At 42.2% G+C, this 18,223-nt stretch overlaps 1 protein-coding gene across 1 annotated transcript in view; it reads left to right on the top strand.

Annotated features, from left to right (window-relative positions):
* Positions 1-17,532, top strand: part of adgrd2 (adhesion G protein-coupled receptor D2) — a 68,750-nt gene extending 51,218 nt beyond the window's left edge. The window contains 6 exon segments of the mRNA XM_061671081.1: positions 12,529-12,570; positions 12,692-12,745; positions 13,420-13,567; positions 14,052-14,110; positions 14,553-14,583; positions 17,462-17,532. Coding sequence (XP_061527065.1) covers positions 12,529-12,570; positions 12,692-12,745; positions 13,420-13,567; positions 14,052-14,110; positions 14,553-14,583; positions 17,462-17,469 — 342 coding nt within the window. The 3' untranslated portion in view covers positions 17,470-17,532.
* The last annotated feature ends 691 nt before the right edge of the window (positions 17,533-18,223 follow it).

An 18,223-nucleotide genomic window follows, 5' to 3' on the forward strand; every position in this document is an offset into this window, starting at 1 on the left:
GCGATTGGCTGGCAACCAGTTCAGGGTGTACCCCGCCTCCTGCCCGATGACAGCTGGGATAGGCTCCAGCACGCCCGCGACCCTAGTGAGGAGAAGCGGCTCAGACAATGGATGGATGGATGGATGGATGGATGGTGACCAACTGGTCAGCACATCTTCCTCACAGTTCTGAGGACCAGGGTTCAAATCCGCCCTCCCATGTATAGAGTCTGCATGTTCTCCCTGTGCTTGTGGGTTTTCTCCGGGTACTCCAGTTTCCTCAACCCATCGCAAAAACGTGCGTGGTAGGTTAATTGAAGACTCTAAAATGCCCGTAGGTGTGAATGTGATTGCCAATGTTTCTTTCTATATGTGGCTTGCGAATGGCTGGCAACCATTTCAGGGTATACCCCGGCTCTCGCTCAGAGTCAGCTGGGATAGGATCCAGCACGCCCACGACCCTAGATGAGGATAAGCGGTAAGGAAAATGGATGGATGGATGTTCACAAATAACTTCACCTAGTTCTACCAGTATAGTGTGGAATTAGCCATGAAACTGTGCCCACAACTTGAGTGAAGTGTAATGTGCTTTCTGTTATTTGGGCGACACGTCTTGCCGTCTGGCACCCATGCACGTTGTGTTGCCAGGCAGCAACACAAAAGGGACACGATCCACCGCCCCGTGGCCCACTGCCAGCAGTTAGAGAAGCCGCTGGAGGTCTAGCACAACAACATAGTGCCATTAGCCTCACAGCCTCCTTCCCTCGCTGGGCGAGGAGGAGGACGGGACAATTCATCGAGGTGGACCGGAGAGCATCGCGTGGCTTTGGCCGCTTATGTAGAACTATTCTGCGACCACAGAAGCGCTTTGTTTGCTGAATTTCAAAGGAGGGAAAATTGTCCTGGCGGCCACGGCTTATTGTCATTATGCCGGCTCAGAGGCTGCTTTTCTGCAGCCCGTGAAAGCATGTGATAGCTGGAAAGTAGCCGTGGGAGAAGGAAGGTGGTACGTTTGATTGAGAGGCGAGGCAGGATTTTCAGAGCTCTCAGCAACACGCCCACAGTATCTGCAAGCTAAAAGAAGGGCTCAATTCTTGACTATTTTGAAGCCTGATTTCACGTACTTTGCATTTTGTTAATTCATTCATTCATTCATTGTAAGGCTTGTTGACAAGACTCTCAAATTTACAAGATGTATTTTTTCCTCCTCCTTGGTTGCACTTTAACAGAACTTGCTGGCACTCACTTTTGGATTGGATGCATGGGCTAGGTCCATGAGATGAGTTTTATTTAACCCTCCCTCACCTTACATCCTGGTTGAGGTAGCTTAAATAATTTCCCTAAAAACAGCAATTTTAGAAAATGTTATATTGTCAGTAGGAAAGCAAGTGTACAAAAAAAGAAAGAGAGAATTTTCGAACGTGATAACATCCGCTGAGGATCAAGCATATAACTGCAAGTACTGTATGTGGATAATGCATACGTGTGAGAGACTCCAGTCAGCTCATATCATATCTACCTTAATAGCTTTCCTCCCCAGATTACGTAGCAGCCACTTCCTTTCTCTTCTCACTCTGAGTTTTTTTTTTCTTCAGGACCTGTTTTGATTTTATTTTCCACAGTCTCTCTCTGTCTTTGCTCATTTTTTTCCCCTCAACCACCTGTCCACCCTCCTCTGATCTTTAATTAATCAAAAGCTAGCCCCTGCGTGACCCCCAGAGAGCGGCTTGTTAATTTAGATTTACGGCATGTGTCCAGCTGAGGGCAAGTAACAAGACAGTAGGAGTTCTTCCTCATGTCAGAAGGAGGAGGATACTAAGCCAGTCTGTATTTACCTTGGACCAAAACACTTTCAGAGTCACAGACCAAGAAAATAGTGAATTAGGTCACGACTGAATACTGAATAGTATTCATGACAATATCATCCAAAAAGAGGTTTAAACTTAACAAGTTTAAACAAAAAACTTAACAAGTTTAAACAAAAATAGCGAGCACAGAAGTTATAGTGGGACACAGAAGTTATTGGACTTCTGTGCTCACCATGGATTGTCCATAACGAACACCATGTTCAAGCATAAGGGTGTCATGCACCTGGCACCAGGACACCCTAGGTCACAGTTCGATGATCAACTTTGTGGTAGTGTCATCAGACTATCTGGTGGTGTGTAGGCGCTGATGGTGGGGGAAAATGCCGGTCCGACCTGGCAGGCCCAAACGTATTGTGAGGATCTGCTGGGAACATCTGGCAGAATCCCATGTTAGGAGGAGTTTCAATTCCCACCTCCAGCAGAATTTATCCCACGTCTCAGGGTAGGCGGGGGACATTGAGTCCGAGTGGACCATGTTCCCCGCCTCCATTGCCGAGGCAGCCGACCGGAGCTGTGGCCGTAAGGTGGTCGGTGCCTGTCGTGGCAGCAATCCCCGAACCCGTTGGTGGACACCAGTAGTGAGGGATGCCGTCAAGCTGAAGAAGGAGTCCTATCAGGCCTTTTTGGCCTGTGGGACTCCTGAGGCAGCTGATGGGTACCGGCTGACCAAGCGGAATGCAGCTTTGGTGGTCGCTGAGGCAAAAACTTGGACATGGGAGGAGTTTGGCGAGGTCATGCAGAACGAATTCCGGATGGCTTCGAGGAAATTTTGGTCTACCATCCGGAGCCTCAGGAGGGGGAAGCAGTGCACCATCAACACTGTGTCTAGTGTGGATGGGGTGCTGCTGACCTCGACTTGGGACATTGTGAGTTGGTAGGGAGAATACTTCGAAGACCTCCACAATTCCACCGGCATGCCTTCCCATGAGGAAGCAGTCTGGGGTTTCTGAGGCGGGCTCTCCTATCTCTGGGGCTGAGGTTACCGAGGTGGTTAAAAAGCTCCTTGGTGGCAAGGCCCCAGGGGTAGATGAGATTCGCCCGGAGTTCCTAAAGGCTCTGGATGTTGAAGGGCTGTCCCGGTTGACACGCCTCTGCAACATTGCGTGGACATCAGGGACAGTGCCTCTGGATTGACAGACTGGGGTGGTGGTCCCCCAAGGGGGACCGGAGGTTGTGTTCCAACAACAGGGGGATCACACTCCTCAGCCTCCCTGGTAAGGTCTATTCAGGACTGCTGGAGAGAAGGGTCAGTCTGGAAGTTGAATCTCAGATTCAGGAGGAGCAATGTGGTTTTCATCCTAGCCGTGGAACAGTGGACCAGCTCTTCACCCTCGGCAGGGTCCTCGAGTGTGCATGGGAGTTCGCCCAACCAGTCTACATGTGTTTTGTGGACCCTCGGGAAGTCCTGTGGGGGGTGCTTCGGGAGTATGGGGTACCGAACCCCCTGATACGGACTGTTCAGTCCCTGTACGACCAGTGTCAGAGTTTGGTCTGTATTGCTGGCAGTAAGTCGGACTCGTTTCCGGTGAGGGTTGGACTCCGCCAAGGCTGCCCTTTGTCACCAATTCTGTTCAGAACTTTTATGGACAGAATTTCTAGGCGCAGTCGAGGCATAGTGGGGTTCCGGCTTGGTGGCATCAGTATTGCATCTTTTTGCAGATGATGTGGTTCTGTTGGCTTTATCAAGCCGTGATCTCCAACTCTCACTGGAGCGGTTCGCAGCCGAGTGTGAAGCGGCTGGGATGAGAATCAGCACCTCCAAATCTGAGACCATGATCCTCAGTTTGAAAAGGGTGGTGTGCCCTCTCCAGGTAGAGGATGAGATCCTGCCCCAAGTGGCTAATTTCAAGTATCTTGGGGTCTTGTTCACGAGTGAGGGAAGAATGGAACGGGAGATTGACAGGCGGGTCGGTGCAGCGTCTGCAGTGATGCGGACTTTGTATCGGTCCGTTGTGGTGAAGAAGGCGCTAAGCCGAAAGGCGAAGCTCTCAATTTACTGGTCGATCTACGTTTCTAACCTCACCTATGATCACGAGCTGTGGGTCGTGACTGAAAGAACAAGATCCCGGATACAAGTGGCCAAAATGGGTTTCCTCCGCAGGGTGTCTGGTCTCTCCCTTAGAGATAGGGTGAGAAGCTGGGTCATCCGGGAGGGTCTCAGAGTAGAGCCGCTGCTCCTCCACATTGAGAGAAGCCACATGAGGTGGCTCGGGCCTCTGATTAGCATACCTCCTGGACGCCTCCATTGGTGAGGTGTTCCAGACACGTCCCACCGGGATGAGACCCCGGGGACGACCCTTGGACACGCTGGAGAGACTACGTCTCTTGGCTGGCCTGGGAATGCCTCGTGATCCTCTCGAAAGAGCTGGAGGAAGTGGCTTGGGAGAGGGAAGTCTGGGCTTCCCCGCTAAAGCTACTGCCCCTGCGACTCGACCTCGGATAAGCGGAACAAAATAGTGGATAGATGGATAGGCTCTGGCTCCATCTCCCTGTGACCCTGAACAGAATAAGCAGTGGAGAGAATGGTTGGATCTGACAGTGTACGATAAAACTACTGTGGCTATGCCTTTGTCTGCACATTACACTGCGTTCCAAATTATAATACTATAGGATTTAAGTTTAGTAAATATTTGAGTTTTTACGAATCTCAGACAGGCTTGATTATTTGGTCCGTAGCTACAATAAGACTTATTGAAGGAAACTTACTGAATGTTCCACATTATTAAGCAAGAAACATATTCATGCATATTTGGGGAAAAGAAGGCTCTCCCTGATGAGTGCAATGCCTTGTGAAAAAGAAACTCATCGTACTGTTTATTTTTTTATTTACAGTATTTGCACAACCAACATTGTCCCAGATGATCGCACTACTCGTCACTTTAAACCGCATACACTCCGTGAAGTCTCAGCGCCCTTTGCACAATGGTCATTGCACCGGACTATTGCAATATTAGTCATTCGAACTGCTCTAAGTGCTAGAGGACTCTGCATCTTTTTGCACAATTGTTTTTTGTCAATGTCTTTATGTCCCCATAGTGTTCTGTAAACTGTTGTACTAGAGCGGCTCCAACTACCGGAGACAAATTCCTTGTGTGTTTTGGACATACTTGGCAAATAAAGATGATTCTGATTCTGATTCTGATTTATCCAGGTAAGGCTCTTGAGAATAGATTCCCACTTGCAACGCTGACCTGGCAGACGATAGATAGGTACAAAGCCAAATAAAAGCAAATACAAACAAAGACATACAACAAATTGTTCAATGTCATGTACACAAACTGTAAACAAAACAAAACATAAAACATACACACATAAAATGATCATACACCATAGCTCCCGCCACCCAAACCTAAACTGTTAGATGAGAGAGACGAAAGAGTCTCCTTTGACAAGTAGGGCACTGGGATCATAGACATCACGATTACAGCGTGGATGACGTCCCTCACTGAGTTTGAAAAGTAACTGCAGTCCTTCAACGGCCGTGTATGTTGACAGCCAAAACACATACAGAAAGATTGGTTGGCAGGGGGGCAAAGCTCCTCGTGGTCCCACTCCTGGCTCGCTCCTGTCTTGATTGCTTCGGCCTGGTTGTACCGGAAGTGACGTTTAAAGGCGCGAGCACGAAAGATTGAGAAATAGACTCAAAGTTGAATTTGCAACTCAATGTGCAACTCACTTTGCAACTGAATCTTGAATTTGCAACTGAAAACATTGAATATTTGACACTGAATGTTGAATTTGCAAGTGAATACATTCCATTGAAAGCATCAAATATTGTGTTTAACTTCAGTACTAAACTATTGCATATTCATAATGTCTAATGTGCCTGTGGATGAAAACCGAAGCGTGTGACCAGAATGTAGGCGAACATATGTTTCAAATGAAGGAAATTTCCACACTCCCGCTTTTATTCTCTCCACTACCCTCCCTCTTTAGCAACCTGCTTCTTCCTTAACTATTAATCTATCTTTTTATGGTTTAAGAAATCTGATAAAGTACAATATACTGAATACACAGCATCGAATGTTATACAGGCTCGCTGTTCGGGGCGTCCCGAGCGGGACGGCCACAGATACGTATAGGAAGATACGACATGCCCATTTTGAGCTTCGTGCCCACAGGGACGTTAAGCGAGAGAGGTCAAAGTCGACACGTTTTTTTTCCACCTGTGGATGGCAAGAAAACCAAAAGACCAAGGATGCCGGTTCATTGTGCTGTATTCGGCTGCGTAAAAAATCGTACCATTACGACAAAGGAATTGGGAGTAACTTTAACATGTAAATATATACGTTTTTGCTTTTTTGTAAAATGTTGTGAATTTATAGCGTACAATTTAGGGTTGATTAAACAGTAATCCTTATGAAAATCGGTTGAGAAATGAGCACTTTACGACTTAATTTCAGTGTCAATGCATTGCCCTCTATGGGAACGACGACCTTCCCAACATGGCCGCCACGTAGGCACGTCGGTTAACCGGGCTAGTAACGTGCGCTGCCCTTATCTAGCGTTCATGCTGTGTCTCTGGGGTCCACAAATCTCTTCTCAAGCATGGGGAACTTCAATGAGCGGTTTAAATTAACAGTGTGCAGAACGAACATTTGAAGCAGAACCTGGAAGACACGAATAAAGATGTTTTTGAATCATTACAATAACGTTATAGTTGACAATGAAAATGGGACACAAAAAGACAAGCGTATTTTGTCAGACTCACATCTGTCTACATTTGCCTGAAACTATCATAATTCTCTATGTAACCATGTCATAGCTGGAGCAAGGGGACGGCCGCGGGCACCCCAGAAAAAGAGGTGGCAAACCCACTGTTTACATCTTGCACCCTCCACCCCAATCTTCCCCTCCGCGGTTGAAGATCAGTATTAAAGTCTCGAAAACCACGATCAGCACCCCCCTCCCCCGGCCACAATTTATTTGCGAGTAATTCTTAACATTAGCTAATGCAACATTCAAAGCTGGTTATGGCATGAGCCTGGAGAAGTCTTCACATTGTCAGTCTTGAGCCAAGCAGAACAAAGAAGCAAAACAGACCTTTGATGAGATGTTCAATGAAGTTGGGAAACACGCTTTTCACCTGATGCTTGTCAGCTGTATAGCAACTGCTGGCCGACGTGCCTTCCTAAGGCCGATGTAGGTGTGACGCATGTTGGCTGACTGGGATCAGATTAAATTACATGAAATAACTGGGGATTTTCTATTATCTTGTTTCCATTTGCTCATAATATTATAATTTTTTAGAGAACGCTCAATAAAATTAATTAAATATGAATACAAAATAAAATAAATCCCAAACATCCAGTGGGCAAATAAATACCATTCAAAATATCTGGTAGTACAACCACTTTTCAAGTAAAACATCCATCCATCCATCCATCCATTTTCTGAGCCGCTTCTCCTCACTAGGGTCGCGGGTGTGCTGAAGCCTATCCCAGCTGTCATCGGGCAGGAGGCGGGGTACACCCTGAACTGGTTGCCAGCCAATCGCAGGGCACATCCAACAAACAACCATTCTCACTCACAGTCATGCCTATGGGCAATTTAGAGTCTCCAATTAATGCATGTTTTTGGGATGTGGGAGGAAACCGGAGTGCCCGGAGAAACCCCACGCAGGCACGGGGAGAACATGCAAACTCCACACAGGCGGGGCCGGGGATTGAACCCGGGTCCTCAGAACTGTGAGGCTGACGCTCTCACCAGTCGGCCACCATTCCGCCTCTCAAGTAAAACAGCAAAGTGCAAATCATTCCAATAAATACAGCTGTAGGCGTTATTTATGGGGAGTACAGGGGAGACATGTAGTGTACCCAGCACTTTTTCAGAAGGCAGTTTTGGTCCCCTGCAGGTTTTTACCTTCCAAAAACATGATATAACACAATAATAAATGGAGACCTGACAAAAACTAGGGGGAAAAAAAGAGCCAATTGCAGCAGTGCATTGGTCAACGCTGTATAAGCTGGCCAAATCACATCACGTTAGATTATCAATTTTCCCCACCAGCCAAGAGCAAAACACGTGTGTGTGTGTGTGTGTGTGTGTGTGTGTGTGAGCACAATGCTGCATCCTCCTAAAACAGGCAAGTTTCCAGATCCCTGTAGAAAAATCTCTGACATGTGCGTGAAACAGCCGCCACCACCTCGTAAGATTCCCCGCAGTCCTGAGTCCGCTGTGACTGAGAAACAGTTGGATAGGCAGCAAAGAGGGTGAGGAAGAGTCTGCAAGTGGAAGGTGAAGAAATTGTTAGTGGGGCACAGAAAAATATTTTTCCCCCCTACCTTTCAACACAGTGTTTCAGGTAACAATCAAGTACTCGAACCATTTAACCAGAGTTTTAGGAACACGAGTTTGTCATCTTGTCTAAAGGCCCTGTTTTACCGGACTGTGTTGCGAGCCTGATACATTCCAACTCTCAGTGGAAATTGCACGTACCATCACCACACAGCGTCTCACTCACTCCCCACACTGTAAAACATGAAGTATTTGCTCAATTTAAAACAAAGTAACAATTTACACTGTTATTTGTAACTTTATCTCTACTTAGCTAGATACGTTTTGCACCATGTACTCAACATTAGCTGAATTGAAATACCTTCAAAATATTCATGGAAATAGCTACATATTTTCCTTTTTTTTTTTTAAACTAAGCCAACACCTAATTCTTTACAGCATGCAGCAAGTGAACAAAAACAATTAATGTCTTTCAAAAATAGAAAGGGTTTTTATGCTTTATGCACTATAGGGAATTCCTAATAATATAATTTTTTTTTGTTTTTATTTATTTATTTTTTATTTTCAAATGTGAATTGCATGAACACTTTACATAATTACTTTTATTTATGTAAATAGATACATAAAACACATTTTTACATAAAAATTTATGTCAAAGTTTTGGTGGGTGATTAGCAGAGGTGGGTCGGAACGCATTACATTTACTGCGTTACATTTACTACGCAGTAAACATTTACTCAAAAAACATTTTGGAAAAAAATAACTTGTCAGAGTAGTTTTAATGAAGGATACATTTTACGTTTACTTGCATATTTCTGTTAAGAAGAAACAGTACTTTTACACCGTTACAATAATCTACATGCCGTTCATTAATTCCATTTATCAATAGTTGCATGCGCAATCTATTTTTAGACTTTCCTTTTCGATTTCCACATCTGGCGCCATTGCTCCAGTCCACCGTGATTAGCACAGTGACTCAAGTTCACCAATCAAAGAACTCAAAAAAGTCACATGTCCGCACACAAAGTCTGTTGGGCTTCACGGGCCAATCAAAGTGAGTCGTGACAGCCGCGCGCGACTCGTTTACCTTACAGACACTACCAAAAAAACTAGACGATTAATTAATTATCCAAATAGTAATTTGGATAATTTGATAATAGATTATATGTTGATTAATTGATTGTTGAACGTCCTGATATAACAACTTAAACACTGTTACTGAGAACAGTCAAAGGACAGCTTCTCAATTTCATCAATCCTGCAAGGATATCAGCTCTCTTTTAATCCACCATATACGTATATATATATATATATATATATATATATATATATATATATATATATATATATATATATATATATATATATTTTTATTTTATTTTTTTTATTTTTTTTTCCCCCTCCAGGTGACATGTTGGCCGACTGGTTAGAGCGTCAGCCTCACAGTTCTGAGGACCCGGGTCAATCCCCGGCCCCGCCTGTGTGGAATTTGCATGTTCTCCCCGTGCCTGCGTGGATTTTCTGGTTTTCTGGTTTCTGCGTGGGTTTTCCGGCACTCCGGTTTCCTCCCACATCCCAAAAACATGCATTAATTGGAGACTCTACATTGCCCGTAGGTGTGAATGTGAGTGCGAATGGTTGTTTGTTTGTGTGTGCCCTGCGATTGGCTGGCAACCAGTTCAGGGTGTACCCCGCCTCCTGCCCGATGACTGCTGGGATTGGCTTCAGCACGCCCGCGACCCTAGTGAGGAGAAGCGGCTCAGAAAATGGAAGAAAATGGATGGATGGATGGATGGATGTTTTACTTGAAAAGCGACCCTAGTGAGGAGAAGCGGCTCAGAAAATAGATGGATGGATATATATTCCATTGTATAAATTTCCCAATATATGGCACTTTGGCTACTAACATTTAGGAATATTTACAGTATGTTTTTTGCATTGAACTTACTCCAAAACTAATTCAGACATAAAACAAAAAAATTGTTCTGTAAAAAAAAAAAAAAAAAAAAAAAACATTTGACATGGTTTTGCAAGATGCCCACCACACAATAATTAAAACCCACTTTTTAGAAACCGCCACCCCCACAAAGATTCAAAGTAGCTCAGTTAGTGATTGTTAGTGTGGGCTTGGCAGCGGCAAGCCTCCCTTTCTCCCCATGATGGCTGTTTCTCAACACTGACATTTTTTAAATCTTCATTACCCTTCCGTCATTCTCGCCTTGATGTGAGCCCAATCACGGCCAAGTATGAGGCACTTCAAACCCCCTCACCAGGAGCCTAACCTCAGTCAATTAAAGCGCTGGTTCTTTTTTTTTTGTTTGTTTTTTTTGTCTAAGATGAATCAATAAGCAGAATCGTCTGGGAAGCAAACAAATGATTTCTAGAAATTGAATTAATAGAAAACGGTTCTCAAAAACAATTGGTTTTCAATTCCCATACCTAGTCACCATGGTGATTTTGTTGAATAAAATCCCCATTATTATAGTGGGTAATATGCCTCCAAAGCCGTTGGTGAGTAATATCATTGTTAATGATAAAAAAACAAATCATTCATGGTAACTCGCATTGACTATTTAGAAAAATAAACAAAAAAAGCACACAATGTATAATGCTCTATAATGTTCAAATCTACCATCAAAATGATGTCAGACTAGATGCATATATAATATCTTGGTAATCGACATAGCTCTATAGACCAGTGATCCTCAACCAGTGTGCCTGGGCACATTAGTGAGCCATGAGCTCACTAATGTATAAATAATGAAATGTTACATAATTGCTCCAAAAAATTATTTATTTACAAGAAATAATGTATCTTTTTTCATCTTTTTATGCCAGTGAGGCATAGTGATTGGATGGCAGGAAGTACATACAGTAATTAATGTATCCACCTTTTGTGACATTTTTGTTTGTTGGTGTGCCTTGAGAGTTTTCAATTGTAAAATAAATATAAAATATATATACATCCGGGATGCCTCCCTGGTGAGATGTTCCAGGCATGTCCCACCGGAAGTAGCCTCGAGGGATGACTCAATAGACGCTGGAGATACTGTCTCTTGGTTAGCCAGGGATCTGCGACCCAACCGGCGAAATAAAATGGACGGATAGATGTTTTCTTTTCCGATAAATGAATAAAAGTTCAACAGAAAAGGGAATTCAGAGAATGCGCTCAATGTATTGGACAACGCAAACTAGAACTAGCAGACATTCCAACAGCTTCTTCCCTCTTGCAATCAACTTCTTCCATTGCAACATGCTGGCAATTTTTTTGTCTTGAGTTTGTTGTCATATTTCTGTCGGGCCAATTATATATTACTCGTCCACTCACTAGTATTCTCGCCATGCTGCACTATTTGCATATCTATTTGCATATCTGTTGTTGACCAATACTGGCCACTCATGCCATAGTAGCATTTGCTCCATTTGCACACTGATTGAGGAGTATCTGCAACATTTGCACAATCAACATTGTCCCAGATTATTGCACTACTCGCTTGAAGTCTCTGCGCCCTTTGCACAATGGTCTTTGCACCGGAGTATTGCAATATTAGTCATTTGAACTGCTCTCAGTGGTAGAGAACTCTGCATCTTTTTGCACAATTGTGAATTTTTTTTTTTTTTTTTACCAGCATTACCAGATAACTAGCAACCATTTATCACTCAGTGACTGTTTTTTTTTTTGTCAGTGTCTTTATATCTCAAAAGTGTTCTCTGTCAATGAACTGTCTGTTGTCGTACTAGAGCGACTCCAATTATTGGATAAAAAATCCTTGTGTCTTTTTTGAACATATTTGGCAAATAAATATGATTCTGATTCTGATTGTGAACCTCTCTACTTTCACCAAGGGAAGTCAATGTGCATATATAAATGGAAAGATGAAAAAAAAGATTCATTAAAGTCCAGAGAAAATGATAAAACACAAAAGCTCATCTCATTACTGATTTGATCTAAACATTGACACAGTGCATATACTCGGCTGAATTTGCTACTGTACATGAGCGAGTCAAATTCTTCCTTGTATATCTGGATGAAAAAGGTCCAATAACTAATTTGGGATCTTTTACTTCACAGTAACGCTATCAGACTGGTTAACTTTAATGGTAAGAAAATAACAAGCCCAGCAAGGATGTCTAAATTGCACACACTAACGCTTGAGCCAGAAGCTTCTTGCTGTGAACCAACAGCCATGGTGCTACCATAATAATGGGCTGACTAGCCAAGCTAAACCACTATAAATAAAATAACTTAAACTAAACATCTTCACTTTTAAACCAGCAATTAATATATTGGCCACCATCCCTAAGTATCGTACTCATATGGTATATTACATTATATATACACAATATGGGCTGCTGCAAGCTGACACTCCGAAGTAGTCTCTGAAAGATGTGATCTTTTTTTCCTCACAATTGTTTCCTAAATTATGTATTTGCTTTTCCACAGGGCCTGTATATTTTCTTAGTTTATGCTGTTTACAACAGTGAGGTAGGTTGACATTCAATTCACTTTACCGTCACTGTCAGCCAGTGCAGCAGTTTATCAGGTGGAATTGCTTTGAGTTATGAAGGTTTGTCAACTTGTGATTTAAACAGCGTTTCTCATTCAGGTGAGGAATGCCATAAAGAGGATCAAGGAAAAGAGAAAAGCCTTATCTTTCACAGTAAGTGCCTAAAACGTAGCATGTAGTAGTGATCATGTCAGAATTACATACGCCAGTCCACCATTTATATACTTTCAGACATCCATTAATTTAAAGTCTTCTAATTGTGGTATCATGTTATACATGTGGACAAAATTGTTGGTACTCTTCTGTTAAAGAAATCAAAAGATCATAATAATAATTGAAATAACTGGCAAGTCCCATTAGTGCTATGTTTACAGATGCAAAAAAAGAACCATACAGTTAAACTGTACCTACTGTGAAACATGGAGGAGGTTGGGTTATGGATTGCCTGCATCCAGCATAGTGCGTCTTGATTCTGTGCATGGTACACTGAAATCTTAAGACTATCCAGGCATCCTGGAGAAAAATGTGTTGCCCACTGCCCAGTGTCCAAAAACTTGCTATTAGCCACAGGTCTAGTCAGGATAATGAACCAAAACACATGACTAAAAAAACAGAATGGCTAAGAAGAAAATGCTGGACTATTCTGAAGAACCCTGATCTGAATCCTATTGAATATCTGTGGAAGGAGCTGAAGTATGTAATCTGTATTTTTTTTGTGTGTGTTAATTCTGTCACACCACACGCACAAACATATGACCTCATTTTTATTCATTTCATCATTTTGAATGCATTATTTTGTCAGTTTAAAGTTATTTGCACTCTTACAGAATTGTTCCCAGCCAACCACCTTCATACCTTCTCAGAGAGCTCCCATCAGGTCTTGGGATCGCAGTCCACCGACACCATCCACCCCTGAGACCAGTGAAACCTCTGGACCCCCCAGTTCTAGCTCCACTTCACTAGTTATCAAGAATGGTAGGTTCTCTGTAATGCATGTTGTTGGGTCAGCTGTCAAACCTTTATATTTTAACAAAAACTGTAATATGTATTGTGATTACTGAATGATGACTAACCTGTTTATAACACATTACTTGCTCATCCATAAGGACCTGGGCTTTGGAAATGGGGTCCCTGTTCGAGTCCCGCTGCAGACATAGATTGCAGCTAGTTGTAGGAGAGATGCAAGTAGTCCCCCAAGCAATGTACCACCCCACCCCCAGATCCCCTCTCAGCCCAGGGCTGCGGCACACTCTGACCACCCCATCGCCTAACATCTCTCCTTGCATGCTTCCATGTGTGTGGTTTGCGCCTCTGTGTGATGTGCAACAAAAATACTCTATAAAACAGAGTGTAAATTTAACTGGGTGATTCAAATTCTTATTAAATGTATTATTCAAAACTGATTTAGTTGCAAAATGAAGTTTTTGGTCAAATTGACAGCTGAGTTGTTGTCTTTCAGAAAGTTTCAGAAAAGAAAGTTTTGTGAGCTTCTCATTGAAACCAGCACCAGCAAACCAAGTAAGTAATTCTAAGTGGCATTTGTTGAGACATGTTATTTGACTAAATGGTAATCTGATTGCGACACAGTGGACGACCGGTTAGCAGATCTGCCTCACAGTTCTGAGGACCGGTTTTCAAATCCCGTCCCTGCCTGTGTGAAGTTTGCATGTTCTCCCCGTGCCTGCGTGGGTTTTCTCCGGCTACTCCGGTTTACTCCCACATCCCAGAAACATGCATGGTAGGTTGATTGAAGACTCTAAATTGCCCGTAGGGGTGAATGTGAGTGTGAATGGTTGTTTGTTTATACGTGCCCTGCGATTGGCTGGCAACCAGTTCAGAGTGTACTCGCCCGAAGATAACTGGGATAGGCTCCAGCACACCCGCGACCCGAGTGAGGATAAGCGGTATAGAAAATGGATGGATGGATGGGTAATCTGATTCTGTTCTTTTGAATTTACAGGTGGTGCAACTCACATCATTCAAACCATCAGGTACAATGTTTATTCACCATCGTTGAGCAGAAAACATAAACAGTATTATCAAATGTAATGTTATGGTGTCCTAGAAACAAGGAACATATTCTAAATCTGTGGATTTCAATGCCTAGCACCTCTTGACATTTTTTGAATATGTTTTTACACACCCTACAAAATTTTAAATAAAACAAGTCCATTATTAGGTTTACATCTATGTCCTTACTTTGACACGTCACATTTTAGTGTTTCAACGTATACATTTCAAAAGATTAAGAGATTATGTTTGGGGGTGGGGGGGGCTATGTTGGTGTCAGAATTATGATGAGGGGGTCCTTGGAAACATGTCTCTACTGTACGGAATCCCTAGCTGAACCTAAAGTTTCAGAATCCCTGTTCTAAACAGTCAAATGCTAATGGCTAGAAACAAAGCACTGTGAGGTTTCCAGAAGGAAAAGCTTTTAGGAATAGTGTTAATAAAACATACACGGCTAAATAAGTAAACAAACCTGCTCTTTGTAGCACAACATGAGGCATGGAAACAGCATCCAGTTGTTGACATTGTCGCGCGTTCTCCTCTTTTGACCGACAAAACTGCCCCTCGTACTCCTTCTATTCTTTCAAAAGCTGACTAGTTTTGACCGAAACTGGTAAAAAATTAGCAAATTATTATTTTTTACAGTTTTGTTTTGGGAGTGGACAAATTTGTTGGAAATATTATATGTTAAGGCTCAAACGTGACATAATTTACTGCTAGCGAACCAACGAAAACAATTGAAATCAATATGTTTTCTTCCGGAAGGCTAATTTAAGCATACATCCAATGTGGATTGTTGGTAAATACATTGATACATCAATGTAATGAATAAATCAAAACACCCAGAGTAATTACATTAGTAAGTGCCCTTTTGGTACGCTGGGATTTTGTTTATAAACTTTGAAGTAGGCGGCATGGTGACCGACTGGTTAGCACATCTGCCTCACAGTTATGAGGACCGGGATTCAAATCGCCTGTGTAGAGTTTGCATGTTCTCCCCATGCCTACGTGGGTTTTCTCCGGGTACTCCAGTTTGCTCCCACATCCCAAAAACATGCGTGGTAGGACTGAAGACTCTAAATTGGTGGTAGGACGTGACTCTAAATTGCCCGTCGGTGTGAATGTGAGTGGGAATGGTTGTTTGTTTATATGGGCCCTGTGATTGGCTGGTGACCAGTTCAGGGTGTACCTCGCCTCTCGCCCGAAGATAGCAGGGATAGGCTCCAGCACGCCTGCGACCCTAGTGAGGAGAAGCGTTAAGGAAAATTAATGGATGGATGGAACAAAAGTATGAAATTTTGTGTCCACACACTACACAATTTCCAAATACATATATCCCATATACAATCCCAAAAGTTGTATCAATCTTCCCCCCTCATAATTCTACACACAACATCTTAGAATGACAACAACAACAAATATTTTCCGGAGTTCATGAGAATTACATGCATAAATACATAAGTAAGCCGTTCGGTGTCTCGCTTGCTTAAACCCCAGAAATGTATTTTTAGTGCGCGTAAAGGTTTCTGTGCATTTTGATTGGCTGTAAACTGCAACATTGCGACAGTGTGCGCTGGCGATTCAAATTATGAGTCACTGCCAAACCAGTGGCAGACTGATCAGCCACTCATGAAAACTGTGGCCAAACAACACATGCACACTGCACAACAGTTCAGTCGGGTTCACCCGCGTCGCTCGGTGTGTGGCAGCCTTTCCAGTATATACATGAGATTTCCTAGTTTTTTTCAATTGCTAAAGCTATTACATTCTACTATTTTTTATATATATCCAAAGTGTGTTTGTGTGTGTTTGTATATATAAATATATATATATACATATATATACAATCACACACACACAGTTTTTTTTTCCAAAATGGAAAGTTTATGTATAGCATACATATATATGTACAGTATAAACTTCAGACTACAATATTAACTTCTAATTAATTAGTAAAATCTAACGCACGACCACAATTTGGAAATGGCTGATTTAGGTTGTTGTTTGAAGTGGTGTAAATAAACTTCACTGCATCGCTGAAAGAGTTTGTATGTTGGTCGCTTTGATAGTTGATCTTAGATTGAATCCTATTAGATTGCACAGGTCTTCCTAATCCTGTGGCATGTGAGTGTAAATTGAAAATCTTGGGATTTCAAATAAGATACCCAAGCAATCCATTCATCAGCAATTTTTGCTACTGAAAGAAATATGTGCTTCTGTCATTTAATTACTATAGTTGATTATTTATATATGGGATAAAAATGATCACTTTATGATTGTGCATGTATCTTGTGGTGTGAGGCAGAATTTTTTAATGCAAAAATTAAAACATTATACAATTCTAAAGGCTGGCTCCAAGGCCAAAGAAGACCAAATGTAGTCTTGCGTCTCCATTGACCTGTCCTGTGCACATCATTAGGCCTATGTTAAAACTCAGTGTGTATTTTTGAGTTCTGAATTAGAAGACACACACAACAGATGGTGCAGAGGGTTAAGTCACTTTGAATAGCACCAATTTGCCCATCAGTGGCAAGAACCAAGTTTGAAATTGATTCATTAAATGTTTTAGCGTCTGTGAAGAACGCCTGCTGGATGCTGGAGTGCTCCTGGCTGTTCATTGTTGACTGATGAGACAAAGAAGAAGTTCATTCCACAAATCAGCAATGGCCATCTCTGGCTATTCACAGCATTAGCCATTAACCACTCCAACACCTGCTCTCTCTCTCTCACTCAGCTTTTCAATTGGTCTCCCTTCTTATTTTGTCTTTTGTATGCAAACACACTTGCACGCAATACCAAAACATCATATTCTAATATAATCATACTCTAGCTGATGCTGTTCTCTGTATTTCACCACAGGTTGTTGAACTGAAAATGGAGACCCATCCTGATACTCAATACATTGTAACCTTGGATCACACTGAAAGAGGGTAGAACTGGACACACAATTGGAAGTGCACGGCGACTATACACAAATACACACATCTTGCTGGTGTAGCTGAAACTCACAATAAAGGATGAAGATCTCCACCTTTGTTTATACACTGCAGATGTTTGGTTCTCAGATCAGATCAATGCATAAACCCACATCTTCACAGAGCCCTGTCCTGATATTACATACATTAATAACATAAAATGCTCATTTTAATTTTTAGACCATGGTCTGTTTGTGTAATTTCATCAGTAGAGAAATGTACGAGATTTAGGTGCTTTAACAGTCTGGCGGTCATATTTAAAGGAGCCGGTAAAAAGTACCAATTGTTCAGAATTTCAAAATGTGATGAGGAATTAACAATATTATCATAGAAATCTTTATGATGAGAAAGTATTGTTGTCATTAATAAATTTAACACACTATTTGAGAAGTCTGCTCAAAACCTTATGAAAATGGACGGCTCAATGAATGAATGATAGATGGATATTTCTTACGATAACTGGACACAAACATTTAAACCTCTGTTTAAGGAAAATGTCATCTTAAAATCTTCATTTATATTCAGACCTAGTGAACATGTTGCATAATGACTAATATCAAGTCTCATAAATGGTTGGAAGCTGTGGACAGTCTTGCATGTTGATCGCATCCTAACAGAGTGTAAAAGTTAGAAAGACGTGTAAAAT

This window comes from Phycodurus eques, chromosome 3 (assembly GCF_024500275.1).
Source record: "Phycodurus eques isolate BA_2022a chromosome 3, UOR_Pequ_1.1, whole genome shotgun sequence".
Classification (NCBI taxonomy): Eukaryota; Metazoa; Chordata; class Actinopteri; order Syngnathiformes; family Syngnathidae; genus Phycodurus; species Phycodurus eques.